We start from the raw sequence: 18,100 nt of genomic DNA on the forward strand, positions 1-18,100 counted from the left end.
AGGGACTGACTGCAGAGCAGGCCTGCTGTGTTCTCGCTGTCCTGTACATGAGTCTTATAGTCTGCTCTCCACAAGTAGAGGACCTTTGCTACCCACCAACAGTGATGTGTGGGGGAATATTCACAGTATTATTTGAGTACTAAGCTTGTTTTCTTCCTAGAGGTTGCTAAATTAAGACAAATTTAAATATAGCAGTGCCCCCCCGTCACCACCAGGGCTTGTCAACCCGCAGCACTCACCCCCCTCTTATGTTCCAGTGCTATAATGGGTGCCCAGGCATGTCACGCCTGCTTACCAGCCCCGTGCTGTGCTCTCTTCCATGTCTGGGATGGTGGAGTTGGGTGTGTGTGTCTGTACATGCGTGGTGTGTTCCCAGACAATCATCTCTTACCTTACCAACATTGCTACCTGCCCTGCACTCCACGATCAATGGGATGTGTCACAGATACTGTCCTGGAACTGTCTTCACCTCAGCTGGCTGTCATGAAGCATTACCTACTGACCAACAGTCTCTGACAACCTTCGCTCTAGATAGGCTATGTTGTTGAGCTGACTAGATTATAATTAGGTTTATTGTGTAATTTACTCAATCAGTCTTGGTCAAATAGAAGTCATATCTGCTGAATCCTTTCTCTTAATCAACTCTTATCTAAAATAATTTCTGATTTTTAGATTGTGATGGGCCCATTACTGATCAGAAATTCTTAAACAAAAATAATAGGAATGTACGAACATTTTATCCCATACTAATGTTAAAAATATTGTAATGGGAGTTGACTCTTACCTGATATTGTTAGTGGTAGTAATTAGAGTAGTCCTATTATGGTTGGGGGGGTATATTTAGAGGCAGGATATTATTGCAGAAAAGCGTTTGTGAGTGCGCCCACTCAAAGTTTGGGGTCACTTAGATATGTCCTTTGTTTTCCATGAAAACATACATGAAATTAGTTGCAAACCGAATAGGAAATATTGTCAAGATGTTGACAAGGTTATAAATAATGATTACATTTTTTTAAGTCTCCTTCAAACGTTGCTTTTGTCAAAGAATCCTCCAGTTGCAGCCTTGCAGACCTTTGGCATTCTATTTGTCAATTTGTTGAGGTAATCTGAAAAGATTTCACCCCATACTTCCTGAAGCCCCTCCCACAAATTGGAGTGGCTTGATGGGCACATATTTACCATACGGTCAAGCTGCTCCCACAACAGCTCAATAGGGTTGAGATCCGGTGACTATAATGGAATGGCCAGCACAGCTAGAATACCAGCTGACGACTTCTTCCCTAAATAGTTATTGCATAGTTTGGAGCTGTGCTTTGGGTCATTGTCATGTCGTAGGAGGAAATTAACTCCAATTAAGCGCCGTAAACAGGGTACAGCATGGCGTTGCAAAATGGAGTGATCGCCTTAAAGATCCCTTTTACCCTGTACAAATCTCCCACTTTACTACCACCAACGCACCCCCAGACCGTCACATTGCCTCCACCATGCTTGATGGCGTAAAGTTCTCCTCAGCATATTTTTATTTTTTGTGTCTCACGAATGTTCTTTGTGATCCGAGCACCTCAAACTTAGATTGGTTCTTTTGCCCATTGTAATCTTTTCATTGGCCAGTCTGAGATATGGCTTTTTCATTGCAACTCTGCCTAGAAGGCCAGCATCCCAGTCTCGCCTCTTCGCTGTTGACGTTGACACTGGTGTTTTGCGGGTACTATTTCATGAAGCTGCCAGTTGAGGACTTGAGGCGTCGGTTTGTCAAACTAGACACTAATGTACTTGTCCTCTTGCTCAGTTGTGCACCGGTTCTCCCGCTACTCTTTCTATTCTGGTTAGAGCCCGTTTGCTCTGTTCTGTGAAGGGAGTAGTACACAGCGTTGTACGAGATCTTCAGTTTCTTGGCAATTTCTCACATAGAATAGCCTTAATTTCTCAGAACAAGAATAGACTGACGAGTTTCAGAAGAAAGTTATTTGTTTCTGGCCATTTTGAGCCTGTAATCGAACCCACAGATGATTAAATTTTTTATTTAACCTTTATTTAACCAGGTAGGCTAGTTGAGAACAAGTTCTCATTTACAACTGCGACCTGGCCAAGATAAAAGCAAAGCAGTTCGACACATACAATAATACAGCTGCACATGGAATAAACAACAGTCAATAATACAGTAGAAAGTCTATATACAGTGTGCAAATAAGGGAGTTAAGGCAATAAATAGGCCATAGTGGTGAAATTACAATATAGCAATTAAACACTGGAGTGATAATGTGCAGAAGATGAATGTGCAAGTAGAGATACTGGGATGCAAAGGAGCTAGATAAATACAGTATGGGGATGAGGTAGTTGTATGGGCTATTTACAGAAGGGCCATGTACAGGTGCAGTGATTTGTGAGCTGCTCTGATAGCTGGTCTTTAAAGTTAGTGAGGGAGATATGTCTCCAGCGATTTATTATGATTTTCTTTTGGCAGTTTGTCCCAGTCATTGGCAGAAGAGAACTGGAAGGAAAGGCGGCCAATTGAGGAATGGGCTTTGGGGGTGACCAGTGAAATATACCTGGAGCACGTGCTACGGGTGGGTGCTGCTATGGTGACCAGTGAGTTGAGACAAGGCGGGGCTTTACCTAGCAAAGTCTTGTAGATGACCTGGAGCCAGTAGGTTTGGTGACGAATATGAAGCGAGAGCCAGCCAACATGAGCATACAGGTCACAGTGGGGTGTAGTATATGGGGCTTTTACAAAACAAATGGCACTGTGATAGACTGCATCAAATGTCTTGTTTAGAGTGTCAGTGGCTATTTTAAATAGGAAGCCAATTCTAGATTTAATTTTGGATGGGAGATGCTTAATGTGAGTCTGGAAGGAGAGTTTTCAGTCTAACCAGACACCTAGAATATGTGGACCGCTACAAATACGTACAGATAAGTCAGAACCGTCCATAATAGTGATGCTGGGTGGGTGGGCGGGCAGGTGCAGGCAGTGATCGGTTGAAGAGCATGCATTTAGTTTAATTGCATTTAAGAGCAGTTGGAGGCTGGTGGTTTAAGTCTCCAAAGAAGGGCCAGAAGTACACCGAATGATGTCGTCTCCGTAGAGGTGGATCAAAGAATCACCAGCAGCAAGAGTGAAGACATTGATGTATACAGAGAAGAGAGTCGGCCTGAGAATAGCACCCCAATAGACTGCCAGAGGTCCGGACAACAGGCTCTCTGATTTGACACACTGAACTCTGTCTGAGAAGTAGTTGGTGAACCAGGCGAGGCAGTCATTTGCGAAACCAAGGCTGAGTCTGCCGATAAGAATGTGGTGATTGACTGTCGAAAGCTTTGGCCAGGTCGATGTGCAGCAGTCTTCAGTATTGTGTCTTATATCGGTTCCTTTTAACATGAGTCTTCAATATTCCCAGGTAAGAAGTTTTAGGTTGTCGTTATTATAGGACTATTTCTCGCTACCATTTGTATTTCATTAACCTTTGACTATTGGATGTTCTTATAGGCACTTTAGTATTGCCAGTGTAACAGTATAGCTTCCGTCCCTCTCCTCGCTCGAACCAGGAACACAACGACAACAGCCACCTTTGAAGCAGCGTTACCCATGCAGAGCAAGGGTAACAACTACAAGTCTCAGAGCGAGTGACGTCACCATTTGAAACGCTATTAGCGCGCACCCCGCTAACTAGCTAGCCATTTCACATCATAGCAGCACAAAAGTGCTGGGTTGATAGGCTTGAAGTCATAAACAGCTCAATGCTTGAAGCATTGAGAAGAGCTGCTGGCAAATCGCACAAAAGTGCTGTTTGAATGAATGCTTACGAGCCTGCTGCTGCCTACCACCGCTCAGTCAGACTACTCTATCAAATCATAGACTTAGTTATAACATAACACAGAGATACGAGCCTTAGGTCATTAATATGGTCGAATCCGGAAACTATCATCTCGAAAACAAGACGTTTATTCTTTCAGTGAAATACGGAACCGTTCCGTATTTTATCTTACGGGTGGCATCCCTAAGCCTAAATATTCCTGTTACATTGCACAACCTTCAATGTTATGTCATAATTATGTAAAATTCTGGCAAATTAGGAGGCCCAAACTGTTGCATTTTCCTTGACTCTGTGTGCAATGAAAATTTAAATAGTGACACAATTTCACCTGGTTAATATTGCCTGCTAACCTGGATTTTTAAAAAAAAAAGCTAAATATGCAGGTTTAAAAATATACTTCTGTGTATTGATTTTAAGAAAGGCGTTGATGTTTATGGTTAGGTACTCATTGGAGCAACGATACGCACCGCATCGATTATATGCAATGCAGAACACGCTAGATAAACTAGTACTATCATCAACCATGTGTAGTTAAATAGTGATTGATTGATTTGTTTTTTATAAGATAAGTTTAATGCTAGCAAGCAAATAACCTTGGCTTACTGCATTCGCGTAACAGGCTGGCTCCTCACAGAGTGCAATGTAAGGCAGGAGGTTAGAGCGTTGGACTAGTTAACTGTAAGGTTGCCAGATTGAATCCCCGAGCTGACATGGTAAAAATCTGTCATTCTTCCCCTGATCGAGGCAGTTAACCCACCGTCCTAGGCCGTCATTGAAAATAAGAATGTATTCTTAACTGACTTGACTAGTTAAATAAAGGTGTAAAGACCAGACCTGGATACAACTATTGATGCTCCCCTCCTAGCATTCAAAAGCCCTAGACAGGTCAGATACAAGTATGTGCAAATTTGCCCGACACACCCGGACGGGGATGCAGGACTAGCTCAATAGGAAGTGTCCCATTGGTGGCGTGGCAGGGTTGTGGGTGGGTGGCTGGCTGGTGCACTGATGCATTCATCCTGGCTGACACCAGAGACGCCCTGGCGGACCAGCTGTCCCCAGACTCTCGTTACCCACAGAGTCCTCCGCTGCGTACCAGGGAACTCCAGTTGGGACTCGATCTGCTCTCCAAATATTGATTCATGCATTTGTTCTGAAACTGTCACTGAGCGGAGCTCCCTCTGGGAGGGACCAGGGTCCTCTCAGTGCCTTTTTGCCTCCTGCATGTGATCCCAAGGACTGTCTTTTAATATCTGTTTTGAAGGGCAACTGTTATAAAATGTGTATCCAACCGAGAGAGAGAATGTTAGGGTGTGTTGATGTCTGCATGTGTTATTGTGGTGTTGGACAAATTTATCTTGGTCATCCGAGGTTAGTGGTTCGCAGCAATTGACTATATTACAAATCACTGTGGTGACTATTCAAACCCAAATGGATTGCCATTTTTATGGGTACGTTCCATGGGCACCCCAGATGCCAAGGAGGGCAAAATGCTTTGCTGTTGAATCCAGCAGGAGGTGGCACACACTTCAACCTCTCTTGGTTCTTGTCTCCAGTACACTGGTATCACGTGTTTCTGTGTGTGAACATGTAACTTCATCCTGCAGCAGACTGTTGTGGCTGAGAAGCAGCGAGGCCACAGGGGTTCTATTTTAGCTCCGAGAAAGTCAGACTTCATTAAAGGCTGGCGCTATTTATATCGCTGACAAATAAAGTTGTGTGAATCCTGAAGGGGTCCATGATCACTGCTTTTAGCCCAGGGGGATGGTACCCTCTTTTGAGCAGATGGGCAGCTGAAGGACTTTCTCTGGATCAGGCCACAATACACACCCATTAATATCAAGAGGACTTTACTGGCTATCTTGGCTATGCCCGAGATAAGTTGTTTTTAAAGTTGAAGTCTTATGATTTATGAATAGAATGTTTCTATACAAATGTTTTCCTTGGAAGCTTCCAAGGTTCCCCTAAGAGAGTGTGACACGAGATTTTTAAAGAAAAGGATGCGCTTCAAAACAAAACCTCACTTATGTTTCAGGGATTTTCTTTGTAAAATAAACCACTGCCAATGCGCAGCTGCAGCTTCTGAGGGATCATATTATTACAAAATAATTACGTGCGTCACTATAAAATGCTGGTCTGTTTTATTTTTTATTTGGGTATGAGGAGCTCTATTTCAACTGGGATATATTCAAACCGAGCCAAACCCTCCCCTACCGCTAAAAAGCGGTATGAAATGAATTCCGCACCACACATAGAAGTTTACCCAGAAAACAACATTCCTCTCATGCAAGCGTTTGACGTCAATGCCGGAACATTTATAGAACATGTAAACAGTGGCAGACTCTCAGGTCAGTGCTTAGCGATGACATTTCATCGTCTCAATGTTTATGCTTTCCATAATTTCCCCCCCTCTTTTCAAAAGGAAGGCTATCCCATGTGTCTAACAAATCAACCCTTCAGGGATTGTGTGCACCAGAGTGTGTTTGTGTAGGCTACTTCATTTGAATGGGACAGTGTTTGGAGTGTGCTGGAGTAGAGTGCCTTATGTTCAAGGCTCAACATTCTTTATGGTTCAGGTTAAACGGAGACGACAACAGGGAGCTGTTTGCTGTAGGAAAACTCTGAATGCTCCCAGAATTTTCCTTTCAAATTCTTTTAGTCTGGGTGAAGGCCTGAATTTCAGCTAGCCATGTCCCCATCGCATGACTCTATCTGGGCAGCAGCAATCTGTAATCCACTCCAGGCCCATTATGTTCGAACATCCATGCATTGCTACATGGCGATCAACAGTTGCATACCAAAGGGAGAATCAAAGGAACAGGCAAGCTACTGGGTAAATGTTAGCTTACAAGCAAGCCATAGCAATAAGTGTCTTTTTTTGGGAGGGGGGAGGGGGGCTTCCTCAGGAAAAAAAACTAGTTTCTTGTTTTCCCAGAGCAAGGCGCTACCCCTGCAGAAGGCCTGCCAAGGCTTTGGGGGTTCCTGAGGCACATAAATCACACAGGCTATTTACAACCTCCTCTATTAGCATCAGGATGAGGCTCCGACCGCTATAAGACTGTTCCAAAGGACGTAAATATAGGCTATCACCCTGCCTGTGCTCTCTCTCTCTCTAGTCTTTCCCACTTTTTAATCTGGGCACCATTTTTGACAAAACTGAACAGATCAGGCCAGCTTCTGTTTCGAACCTCCTTCTCTTTCTCCGCTCTCTCTCTTCGCTGTGTGTGGCTAACAAGGAGAGGATGCAGAGCAGATTTGACAGGGCAACCTACCTCATGTTGCTTTGTGCTATTTCTGGAAAGCAATATGCATGCTGTTTTTCTGTGTTTTTTTTCCCCCCCTGTGTCTTGCTTACTCTCTCGTCTTTCCAAAGTGTGGTTGGTGTAGCGTTGCTAAAGAAAATAACCATGACGTAAGCTGCACCCTCTGTTTTGCAGACCTAAAAAAAGAGCCAGTAAAGAAAGCTTGTAACAACTTGAATAATATATGGCTGCACTTCAGACTGTACGTTCCTAGCTGAGTGGAATGATCGATCAGTCGTCACGAGGAGGTGGCACATGCTTGACTATTGACACAGCCATGTGTTTGACTCATGGACAGAGAGGACGCAACAGTGATAAATATAGTGCGTAGCTATACTTATGCTAATAAAACTCTTAACAAGACCTGTACTTTTTGCAGAATTTTGGACTGTGCAGAGGTTGACCATTTTTGGCCAAATAAGCAGATGATACTTCTATTCCAGCACACTGTGGGCCTAGCCATTGTCACCCCTGTTTTTATGGTGCGATAAGATTCGCAAATGTTTCCGTGCTGTCTGAGAGCCTAATGAATGCACAGTCCGCAGGGCCTCCCACCTTGCTAGTGGCACTCCGCTGGCCACTGAGTCCTGTCTTATTAGAATAAAAACCAGTGTACCGACATGCACTGAGCTCTGTTCGGTGGCGATGGTTCTGCACCTCAGTTTCTGGATTAAAGAGTGAGTCTCTTGAAACAGCCACTGACTAGAATGAGGGCATCCAAGGAGAGTTCCTTAGTCCTCTCCCCGACATGCTCTCTGTTCACCCATGATTCTCCCTCAATGTACGTACCATCTGGACCTCCTTTACCTTGGAAGCATGGGGAGATTAAGGGACGGGCTAATCATAGCTGAAGGGGTGATGTTTTGTATCTTGGGCAGCTGGTCATTGCAGTACTATCTTAATGAGTCCACAAAGGCAAGATCCCCCACAAGCGTATTACTCTGGTCCTGGCTGGCCTGTTAAATCCATTCTGTGATTAGACAGGGGACTACGTTTCTGATGTTTTATGTTTAGTCACCATATAATCCCCAGTCCACACACCTTGGAAACCAACAAGGAGGCATGATCTAGTCGTATAGGGCACGTGATCTTTGGAACGTGTTGGGGGTGATGAAATATTGGAGCCACGGCGGCTGGCGTTTTGCACGTGGAGCTTGGCAAAAGTGGGCATGATCTGTTGACAATTGTAATCCAAACCCAACCTTCATTTACTCGTTGTGACGCACTGAGGCTCCATACTCTGTTTTAGATGACTGCCTTTTATGACAAATTATCCTATGTACACTTTGTAGTCAATTTTCACACCTATAATAAATGTTTCTGACTCTGATTTCAAAGGGATTAGTTGATTTTTAGGGGCAGTTGCTCTTTGTGTTTTCCACATAAACAGATCTAGCTAGATCAAAGCCTGTACTCTGCAAGGGAATGCCATATTCCCTTTTGTAGCTGCCTCTGCAGCATCTGCATCCAAGACTGAGATAGCAGGGATGAGCTGGAAGCTACTGAGCGAGTAGCAATCAAAAATTTGGAAAAACCCAAAATAGAAGCGCGCGCTTTTAAAAGCGCAGTGTGCTATCCCTTCTGCCCCCCCAGTGCATTATTAATCCAGGGTTATTTATAACAGACATTTTTCGCAGGCAGACTTTGTTCTGTCGCTGCTTGTGTCTAATCTCTGCTGGGAGCGAGAGAGAAAGGGAAGAGAGAGATGTGTCGGGGGCGCTCTGAAAATGGAGGAGCAGAAGGAACGGATTGCAGGTGTAGGGAGAGTGCCGTTGGCTCCAGCTATAGATAGAAGCAGATCTAGGCTATACTATGGTGCAGCCATTTTGAGAGTAAACAAAGGGGTTCCTCGGAGAAGTAAATGTACAATATCAATTGAAAATATACATATTGCATGACAAGCTGCAACTTGAAACTAATTGAAGCCTTTTACAAGAAGACCAAAAGACACTTCTTACTTACTGACATGTTTATTGGGGCTCCCGAGTGGCACAGCGGTCTAAGGCACTGCTTCCCAGTGCTAGAAGCATCACTACAGACCCTGGTTCGATTCCAGACTGTATCACAAATCGGCCGTGATGGGCGGTGCACAATTGGCCCAGCGTTGTTAGGGTTTGACCGGGGTAGGTCATTATTGTAAATAAGAATTTGGTCTTAACTGACTTGCCTAGTTAAATAAAAATAAAATTGCCAATGTCAAACGCAACAGGGGTTCCCACTAGATCCCCTGGAGTCTAAAATGCTTGTGCATCCAGTTAGCAGCAGCGTGCTCGTCTATTGGCTGAATTGAATGGCTTGCATAATTCATGGCGGCAACAAAATTGATTTCATTGATACTTTTCTTTGATCCATCCAATCAACGACCAGTCCGACAATCTGAACAGGGGACGGGGGTACCCTACATGTCAAACCTTTTTTGTACCCTTATTGTACTCCTGCTATGCTCTCCTGGCTTGTAGCTCTCCTCTCCTCCGTACATGTCTGGCTAGAGCCTAATTAATGTGATAATTTGATGAGAAAGAATGATTTCCTCTGGCCTTCTCTCCAGAAGACTCACATCCTCCATGTTATTGGAGGAAGAAGGGGCAGAGGAGGCATAATCCATGCCTTTGTGTGACAGTGTTTCGTATAACTAACGGCTTTGAGTGGAGGTTTAAAATGACCCCCAGCTCTGGAAGAGTGGGAGTGGTTGGCATAATTAGGCGACACAAAGCTGGCAGTGGAGTGTGTAAGCCAGAATACTCCCTTGGGAGATGGATCTTTCTGTCTTAATTGGGGGAACTTTGGTTGTTGTACATAAAGGCTGTGGCAAACTAGCTGGTCTCCATCTACTGGTCTTCCTCTCCCCAATGATGGCACACAAAATAAAGCATTTAAATAGACCCTTTTATTCAGTCAATTGCACTGCACTGTAAGGCCTCTCATCAGTCGTAAGAGTGTTGAGCATAGTTTCAATATTAGGTCTACTCGTGTTGCCTGTTGGCAAAGGCAGGGGCACTGAGTGAATACAGTATGTTTTGATTTTATCACAGACTAGATACACGGCTTTAGCCAAGTTAACATTGAGCTAACCCTAAAATCCTGCATACACTCTCCATTTCCCTCTAACGTGTGTGTACTTACACACACACACACACACCCTTTATGCAGACAGCCATCATCATGGGGGGAGAGGCAGTGGGAGTGCTATTTTTAGACTCATTTACAGGCGATTACAGTAATCCATGGAGTAAAATATAATCTGAGTAAATTTGAGTGCTCTGCTTCCTGGCCCTCACGCAGGGTATCTACCCTTTCATTGATTAGGCCTAGTTGGCTTCCTTATCCAGAAATCTCCCTCCCACCTCTTCCTCTGTTTCTGCCTTAACACCACACAATGCAATATCTTTGTTTATTTTTAACGAGGAGGTACCCCCCCACCCCTTGCCTCTATTTTCACCTTGTCAGGTTGCGAACACACTTTTTTTGTGTTAACTTTAAATTCTGAGGTAGCTGTTTCTCCAAGCGCATTCTCCTTACTTTCTTTAATTATTGTTTTAAGGACTCGCATGGTAAAGAATAGAGCAAACTTAGAAATTACAATACGTCTCTGGTTATATCATTAGAATTCTTAGAGGAAAATTGTGGTTTAAATATATATATTTTTTTAGAATAAGGTGAGCACAAGCATAACTTAAACAATTCCTGGTGGATACTGTTGCAGGATAGTTGGTAGCCTAGTGGTTAGAGCGTCAGACTTGTAACCGAAAGGTTGCAAGGTCGACTCCCTGAGCTGACATGGTAAAGATCTGTTGTTCTGCCCCTGAACAAGGCAGTTTAACCCACTGTTCCTTGGCCGTCATTGAAAATAAATAAGAATTTGTTATTTTAACTGACTTGCCTAGTTAAATAAAGGCCAAGGATTTTACAAGCAACTTTTTGCCTCATTTAAAAAAGAAAGATTCATATTACTTTTCTTTTTCTTGGCTGTGTTCAAACTGTGACTTTTAACATCCCATTTCTGACCAAAAATAGTCTGGTTCCTCTTATCTTTTTCTTCCCTCCCTTTTTTGCTTTTTTGTTTCGTCTAGTTTGTTTCTTTTGAAGTAGACTTCTGAACCAAAGTTGAACCCAGAAGTTTAGCAACTGTCTGTCTAGGACAAGGTGGTGGAGTTCTTGGATGAAAAATTAACGCATCAAGCATGTTATCGCCTCGATAATCAATTGGACTAGGAAGAAATGTATTATTCATCTATAGTTAACCATGCAGCACCTCATAGAAAGTGTTGCTGTATTTTGTTTGCTGCAGAGTTAAAGCCACACCTGTTTGGCACATCTGATTTGCTATATGGGACTGACGGTAGTTCCTTCCGCCTCAGATGCAACTCCCCTGTGAGTTCTCCTGGCGGCTGTTCCCTCGTTTGATAATTTGGGCCGATCATCAAAACGTATCTTTCCTCAGACTCCCTCTGCTAACTGTCTCGAAACAGAGTGGAGCAGGCAACACCAAATGATTCCTTTTGAATGCACGGTCAGACAGTGTCATTAAAGTATTTTGTGTGCCTACAAATTCATTGAGGATTTGAACACTGCAAAGGAGTCCAATACTTCTTTGCACATTGCACCACTCTGACAACAACCAATCATGTCACACCAATGTTGGTGTAATTGAGCACCATTGATGGCTTTTACGAGTCATTATTGATGTACAGATTTCAGATTTGTACATTTGTTTCTCGAATGGAAGGCCTCGACGATCATTTGGCGTACCTGGTACATCGCAATAGGCACTCTCCCTTTGGCGTACCTGGTACATCGCAATAGGCACTCTCCCTTTGGCTCATTCATTCAATGCCTTCTCCCCTATTTTCTCTCTGACTGAGGTGTTTTGGGTGATCGATGTTAAGCTCATTTGATTGGCTGGCACCCAACAACTAAAGTTTTCCTGGCGTCTTAAGAAAGGGATGCAATGATGTCAAATGGCTGACACACACACGACACACACACACACGACACACACAATTGTCTGGAAGGTTAAATTTAGAAGCCGACTGATAAAGGATAGTAATCTTATTTGGAATAAGCCGAAAGCTTCCGCCAGACCACCAACAGAGCTATTGGATCATTACCCTGTTGGTTAACTCTGCATGCTCCAATCAGCAAGCTCTAAGGTGAAAATCCTGCCTAATGCTGTGACATACAATGTGAATGTACACCGAGTATACGAAACATCAGGAACACCTTCCAAATATGAAATTGTAAGTATGCTATTCTCTGGTCTACCTCAGAGGCCTAATTCCAAAGTCCTCCAAACCTTAAGCCTCTGGCCTAAAGTACTTGAGGCAAGCTGCTATTGTGGTTAACAACTGTTATTCCACTTTACCGTCATCGATATCCATTTTATTTTCCCTGTATTAGCATTTTTGCAATCTTAATGGGTACTTGCTGACTTTGGACAAAAACACTGATTTAAGTAATTGTTTCACACCCGAAATCATTCGTTTTTGCATTTTGATAAAGGGCTACCTCTGAAGCACAGTTGTACCTACTCATTTATCATTCAGTCTGGGAGGGAGAGCAAGAGGAAAGAGGGTGGTGATGAGTGTTTAGTTACATATTGCAAAATTATTTTTGGACAATATATCGATATTTGTACCTGCGCCAAAACTCAGTTATTTCTCATCCTATAGCTTGTTTTCCATCTTTTTAAAAATATTGATCTAACATGTTTTCAGCACTGCCTGATCAAAATGATTTTTTTTGTGCTCTCTTCTATCTGCAGCTGACATATAGGGTGAGCTGCACCAACATGGATTAACTCTTATCTTGTTGCACCAAGTTTTTCAACCTAGTTTTAAACTAATCATTAGTTACATTTAATCCTTCTAAACTAAGTTTAATTTGGACTTTAAAATGAGATCTAATATAATATTGTTGTGCCATTGTTTGTAAAATAACTGTTAAACTTAGTTTAGGGATTAAATCAAAACTACCAAAGGAGGAGGTTTTAAGTTAATCAAATGTCATTGTATGATCTTTATTTTCAGTTGATAAACAACTCAACTAGCAGGCTCACTCTTTGACTGTTGCAGGTAGCCTAGCGGTTATGAACATTGGGCCAGTAACCCGAGTCGACTAGATGAAAAAATAAGAACGTCAGCTAAATGACTGAAGTTTCAAATGTAAAAAGAATATTTAATCATTAGCCCGAAGTGAAAATTCACTTTGCTTGCTAGCTAACAAACTAACAATGACCAGTGCTTGTTTGTTTCTGTAGAAATATGTTCAAATTCTATTTCTATTGTAAATCCATTATGACATGTTTCACTAGTCATAGGGTACATTTGTAAATTAACTCTGGCTATCTGGTATTTTATCCCCATTAACTGTTGCAAATGCAGCAGCTACTCTTCCTGGGGTCCACACAAAACATGAAACATAATACAGAATGACATCATTAGACGAGGACAGAACTACATACATTTTTAAAAGGGCACACGTAGCCTACATATCAATGCATACACACACTATCTAGGTCAAATAGGGGAGAGGCATTGCTTTATCAGTAAAAAAAAAAAATGGTTTGTTTATTTTAATAATATGAGATGGAAGTTCCATGCAATAAGGGCTCTATATAATTGTTCTGGATTTGGGAACTATGAAAAGACCCTAGTGGCATGTCTGGTGGGATAAGTGTGTGTGTCAGAGCTGTGTGTAAATTGACTATGCAAACAATTTGGGATTTTAAACACATTAATGTTTCTTGTGAAAAGAAGTGATGCAGTTAGTCTCTCCTCAACTCTTAGCCATGAGACTTGCATGCATAGTATTTATATCAGACCTCTGATTACAATTAGGAGCAAAACATGCCATTGTTCTGGGCCAGCTGCAGCTTAACTAGATCTTTCCTTGCAGCACTGGACCACACGACTGGACAATAATCAAGATTAGACTAAACTAGAGCTTGCAGGACTTTCTTTTTGGAGTGTGGTGTCAAAAAAGCAGACCATCTCTTTATTACAGCAAGATCTCTCCCCATCTTTACAACCATTAAATCTATATATTTTGACTATGACAGTTTACAATCTATGGTAACGCCAAGTAATTTAGTATTCTCAACTTGTTCAACAGCCACACCATTCATTACCAGATTTAGCTGAGGTCTAGCACATAAGGAATTATGTGTACCAAATACATTGCTCTTAGGTTGAGAGATGTTCAGGACCAGTTTATTACTGGCCACTCATTCCAAAACAGACTGCAACTCTTTGTTAAGGGTTTCAGTGACTTCATTAGCTGTGGTTGCGTATATGGTTGAATCATAATCAGTATACATGGATACACATGTTTTGTTTAATGCCAGTGGCAGGTCATTGATAAAAATATTAAAGAGTAGAGGGCCTAGAGAGCTACCCTGCAGTAGCAGAGCACTCTCATCTGAGTGTGCCAGAGTGCAGAATAACTGATGAATTGACAGACTCGACACTCGTTGAATATAGCCGGTGTCAGTAAACATGGGCAAAAAGCATAATTAAATTGTTGCCTGCAGCACAGTCACCAACGCTCTGGATAACATGAAAACAGCCTAACCAGCTCTGCTAGGGTGAGTAAAATGGTCAGTGAGGTGTTCTCTCATTTGTGTCTGGAAGTAGCTAGCAAGCTAGCCAACATTAGCCAGTTAGCTTGGGTGCTTGAGTGCCAGAACATTGGGATCAACCCTACTTCTCAGCCAGAGCGAAACACTCTGAATTTACGATTGCCCAGAGCACACTCTGGCACTCCAGATTGAATTTAGAAATATACCTGTAGTTTAGTGTTTTACTAATCTAGTCTTTAAAAAGTAAATGGTGCAAAACATCTGCTTAATTTTATAAACTTAGTTACAAACTCTAGGTCTAATCAAAGATTAATTTAAACCATGAGTGAGCAATATGTTTGGAACTTCAAATCACAATAAAATCACAGAATCCAATTGTGTGTGTGTGTGTGTGTGTGTGAATCACAATACATATCGGCACCGAAGTGTCGTGATATCGTAAGGTCCCTGGCAATGCCCAGCCTTATCTGACCCTAGATGACTTATTTTATTTATAATTGTCTTTAACTGCATGCAACTTCGATGAAAAATAACTGGTTTAGTTCACAGGCTTGGAGGTCCACTCATAGATGCCGTTGCGTTCAGAATCAAACTCACAAAGCAGTGCTTTTCAGCTAGTGCTAGCTGCTCCCTCAGTCTCCCATTTATTTTTTAGCCTATCTCTTCTCTTTCATTATCTGGTCACTGAGTGACTTAACCATCTGTGACACGGAATCGGTGCCTTCTCATTAGGTCCTAGCCTACAGCTGGGATCCAATACTCTACATCCACCAATGCATGGGCGGCAGTCAACCTCTTTACCCTTGACCATTGTTGCAGACTGAGTGCTTCTCTGCCTGCCCACTAATCTCTTCCATTGTTTTTTTTTCTGCATTTGTTTGAGATGTTAAACCTTAGTGTCTTGTCCTACTCAGTTCTGACCCTGCACCAATGTCAAGCCTTGTGGCCATTGAGGGTTAATGAAAGGTGAAACAAATGGATAATGGAAACGGTTGGGTGCATTGGAAGCCACCTTAGGGCACACAATAGCCCAATAGCCCATTCCAATCCCTGATTTCTCTGTCTACTTAAGGAAAGGTCTAAAACAGTAGCGTTGCCCTTGCCAGGTGGCTGTGCTTGTCTGTTTGGCAGCAGCACTTGCCAGTGGCTTTGCGGCTTTGGGATGCTGTGCGTTGTTGCCAACTCTGTGCTTAATGTATCAGAGACAAAGCTCCTGGAGTGTCGTAGAGTGCCAGGGCTCTGCCCTCGTCCTGGTCTTGGCTCTGCCCTCGTCCCGGTCTTGGCTCTGTCCTGGTCTTGGCTCTGCCCTCGTCCCGGTCTTGGCTCTGCCCTGGCTTCTGCCCTCGTCCCGACCCTGCCTACTGTGGTCCTCCCAGGTTATGTAATGATGTGCCCTCTTTGTATCGATAGTCGCCCTGACTATTTTTAGCAAGGTCCGCTCCCATCCCTACCGTTCAATACTGTCTCCTATTGAGCAAAATGCATACATCGACACACTATAGAGTTACCTCGTGTGATACGGATGGATTCCTTGTAATTCATAGCGATAACATGCGCCATACAAAATGAATAACTAGTAAACCATGAATGGTGTTACTCTTCTTCATCACCTGATGAAGTGATGACTCTTTGCGTAACACTAACAGTCGCACGGAAACACTCCAAGAACGCTCCTTCAGTCATTGAAGTATGTACTGTATAAATGTACATACTGTGATTTAATTATTCAGGAACCACATAAGCACTCACACACTTCTGTGGAATCATACTTTTAAAATAGTACACTTAAACACTCTCCTAAGTGTTCTAAATACAACTTGCACCCTTCATACTTTTGCCAGCAGAGAGAACAGGCCCCAAACTTTATTCCTCCTGATGTGTGTACTGTACGACAGTAGTGTGTCCAACTCTACTGAACGCTGTCATCACGGTAGAGTTATGCAACGGCTCCAGAGAGAGCTAGCATGCCAAACATTATTGAACTCCTAGATCTGTGCCAAGCCTCATGGTCAAACTACGTTAAATGTAATTTCTATCAAAGGGAATTACTTCAGTCCTTCAACTTTAACCTCAACATTTCCGCAATATCATAAGATTTTGTTTTGTTTCTGATTGGGGAAAAACTTTTGAACTGCTGTACTTCATCTTTATTTGTGGTTTATTTGATCACCATTTAACAAACTATTTTCTTGTTCTTTGTCTGCTCCCCTCCTTTACCTCATGTCTCCCCCACTTCTTTCCCTCCTTTACTCTCATTTCCTTCTGTCTCCTTCCCACTCTCTCCGCTTTCCACCCCTTCCTCCATCTAGCTGTGGAGGTGAAGACAACTCTCCCCTCGGGGATGCAGAGCCCTGTGGGCGGCAGTGAGCAGGGTGTTGGCGGTGGCGGCGGTCCCGTGGACCTGAGGACAGATCCCAGGCTGGGACCCCTGGGCGGAGGAGGTGGAGGGGTGGACCCAGCCATGAGGGAGCAACAACTGCAGCATGAACTGCTCCTCCTCAAGCAGCAGCAGGAGCTTCAGAAACAGCTCCTCTTTGCTGAATTCCAGAAGCAGCATGAGGTTCTGACACGCCAGCATGAGGTTCAGCTGCAGGAGCACCTGAAGGTAATGGGGATACGCTTTAGGAAGGCTGGTTGGTGGGGTTGAGAAACGTCTTTAGCCACACGCCACTGGACCGATCAGTTTATTTCTGGCCGTCAGTTTGAGCTTCATTTGACATCTCCTCTCTCTGGCTTTCCTTCCCCCTGGCGTCCCTGCAGCAGCAGCAGGAGATCCTGGCGGCCAAGCGGCAGCAGGAGCTGGAGCAGAAGAGGAAGCTGGAGCAGCAGAGGCATGAAGAGCTGGAGAAACAGAGGCTGGAGCAGCAGCTCCTCATGCTACGCAACAAGGAGAAGGGCAAAGAGAGTGAGTAGTACACATAGAGGTCACACACTGAGCAGTGGTTATCTGGTGTATGTATGAAGAGAAGCTTTCAGAAAGTAAACACTGAAATATACGGTAGCTATGTCTTATCAGACACTTTTACTTAATAGAGTTATACAGTGCTACTGTTATTGCTCTAGTTTAGATCCTCATACTCCATAGCTGTTGGTCTTTGTTAGCGTTATAATAGCTTTGTGTTGATGGTTTGTTCCGGAAGGTGCCATTGCCAGTACGGAGGTGAAGCTGAAGCTACAGGAGTTCCTCCTGAGCAAAAAAGAGCCTGGTACACCCGGCGGACTAAACCATTCCTTCCCCCAGAAATGCTGGTGAGCCTAACCATCGACATCTAATTTGAGTTCTGAGGCTGGCTAACATTAGCGGGCAGACTGGTCAAGAGCCATGGATGTTAATGGTTAATGAATATGGAGGAAGGGTAGGACTCTTAGAGCTCCTACACATGCATTGACCTGGAGTGAACTGTTAA

At 43.3% G+C, this 18,100-nt stretch overlaps 1 protein-coding gene across 5 annotated transcripts in view; it reads left to right on the forward strand.

Annotated features, from left to right (window-relative positions):
• The window catches only part of hdac5 (histone deacetylase 5), an 86,781-nt gene that overhangs the window by 37,813 nt on the left and 30,868 nt on the right, over positions 1–18,100 (forward strand). For all 5 annotated transcript variants that reach the window (XM_052491072.1, XM_052491073.1, XM_035747640.2 and 2 more), the window contains 3 exons: positions 17,003–17,298; positions 17,454–17,598; positions 17,834–17,942. In XM_052491072.1, the coding sequence (XP_052347032.1) occupies positions 17,035–17,298; positions 17,454–17,598; positions 17,834–17,942 (518 nt within the window). In that variant the 5' untranslated portion in view covers positions 17,003–17,034. The remainder of the gene's footprint in view (positions 1–17,002; positions 17,299–17,453; positions 17,599–17,833; positions 17,943–18,100) is intronic.

The sequence above is a fragment of the Oncorhynchus keta genome, chromosome 32 (assembly GCF_023373465.1).
Source record: "Oncorhynchus keta strain PuntledgeMale-10-30-2019 chromosome 32, Oket_V2, whole genome shotgun sequence".
Taxonomy (NCBI): domain Eukaryota; kingdom Metazoa; phylum Chordata; class Actinopteri; order Salmoniformes; family Salmonidae; genus Oncorhynchus; species Oncorhynchus keta.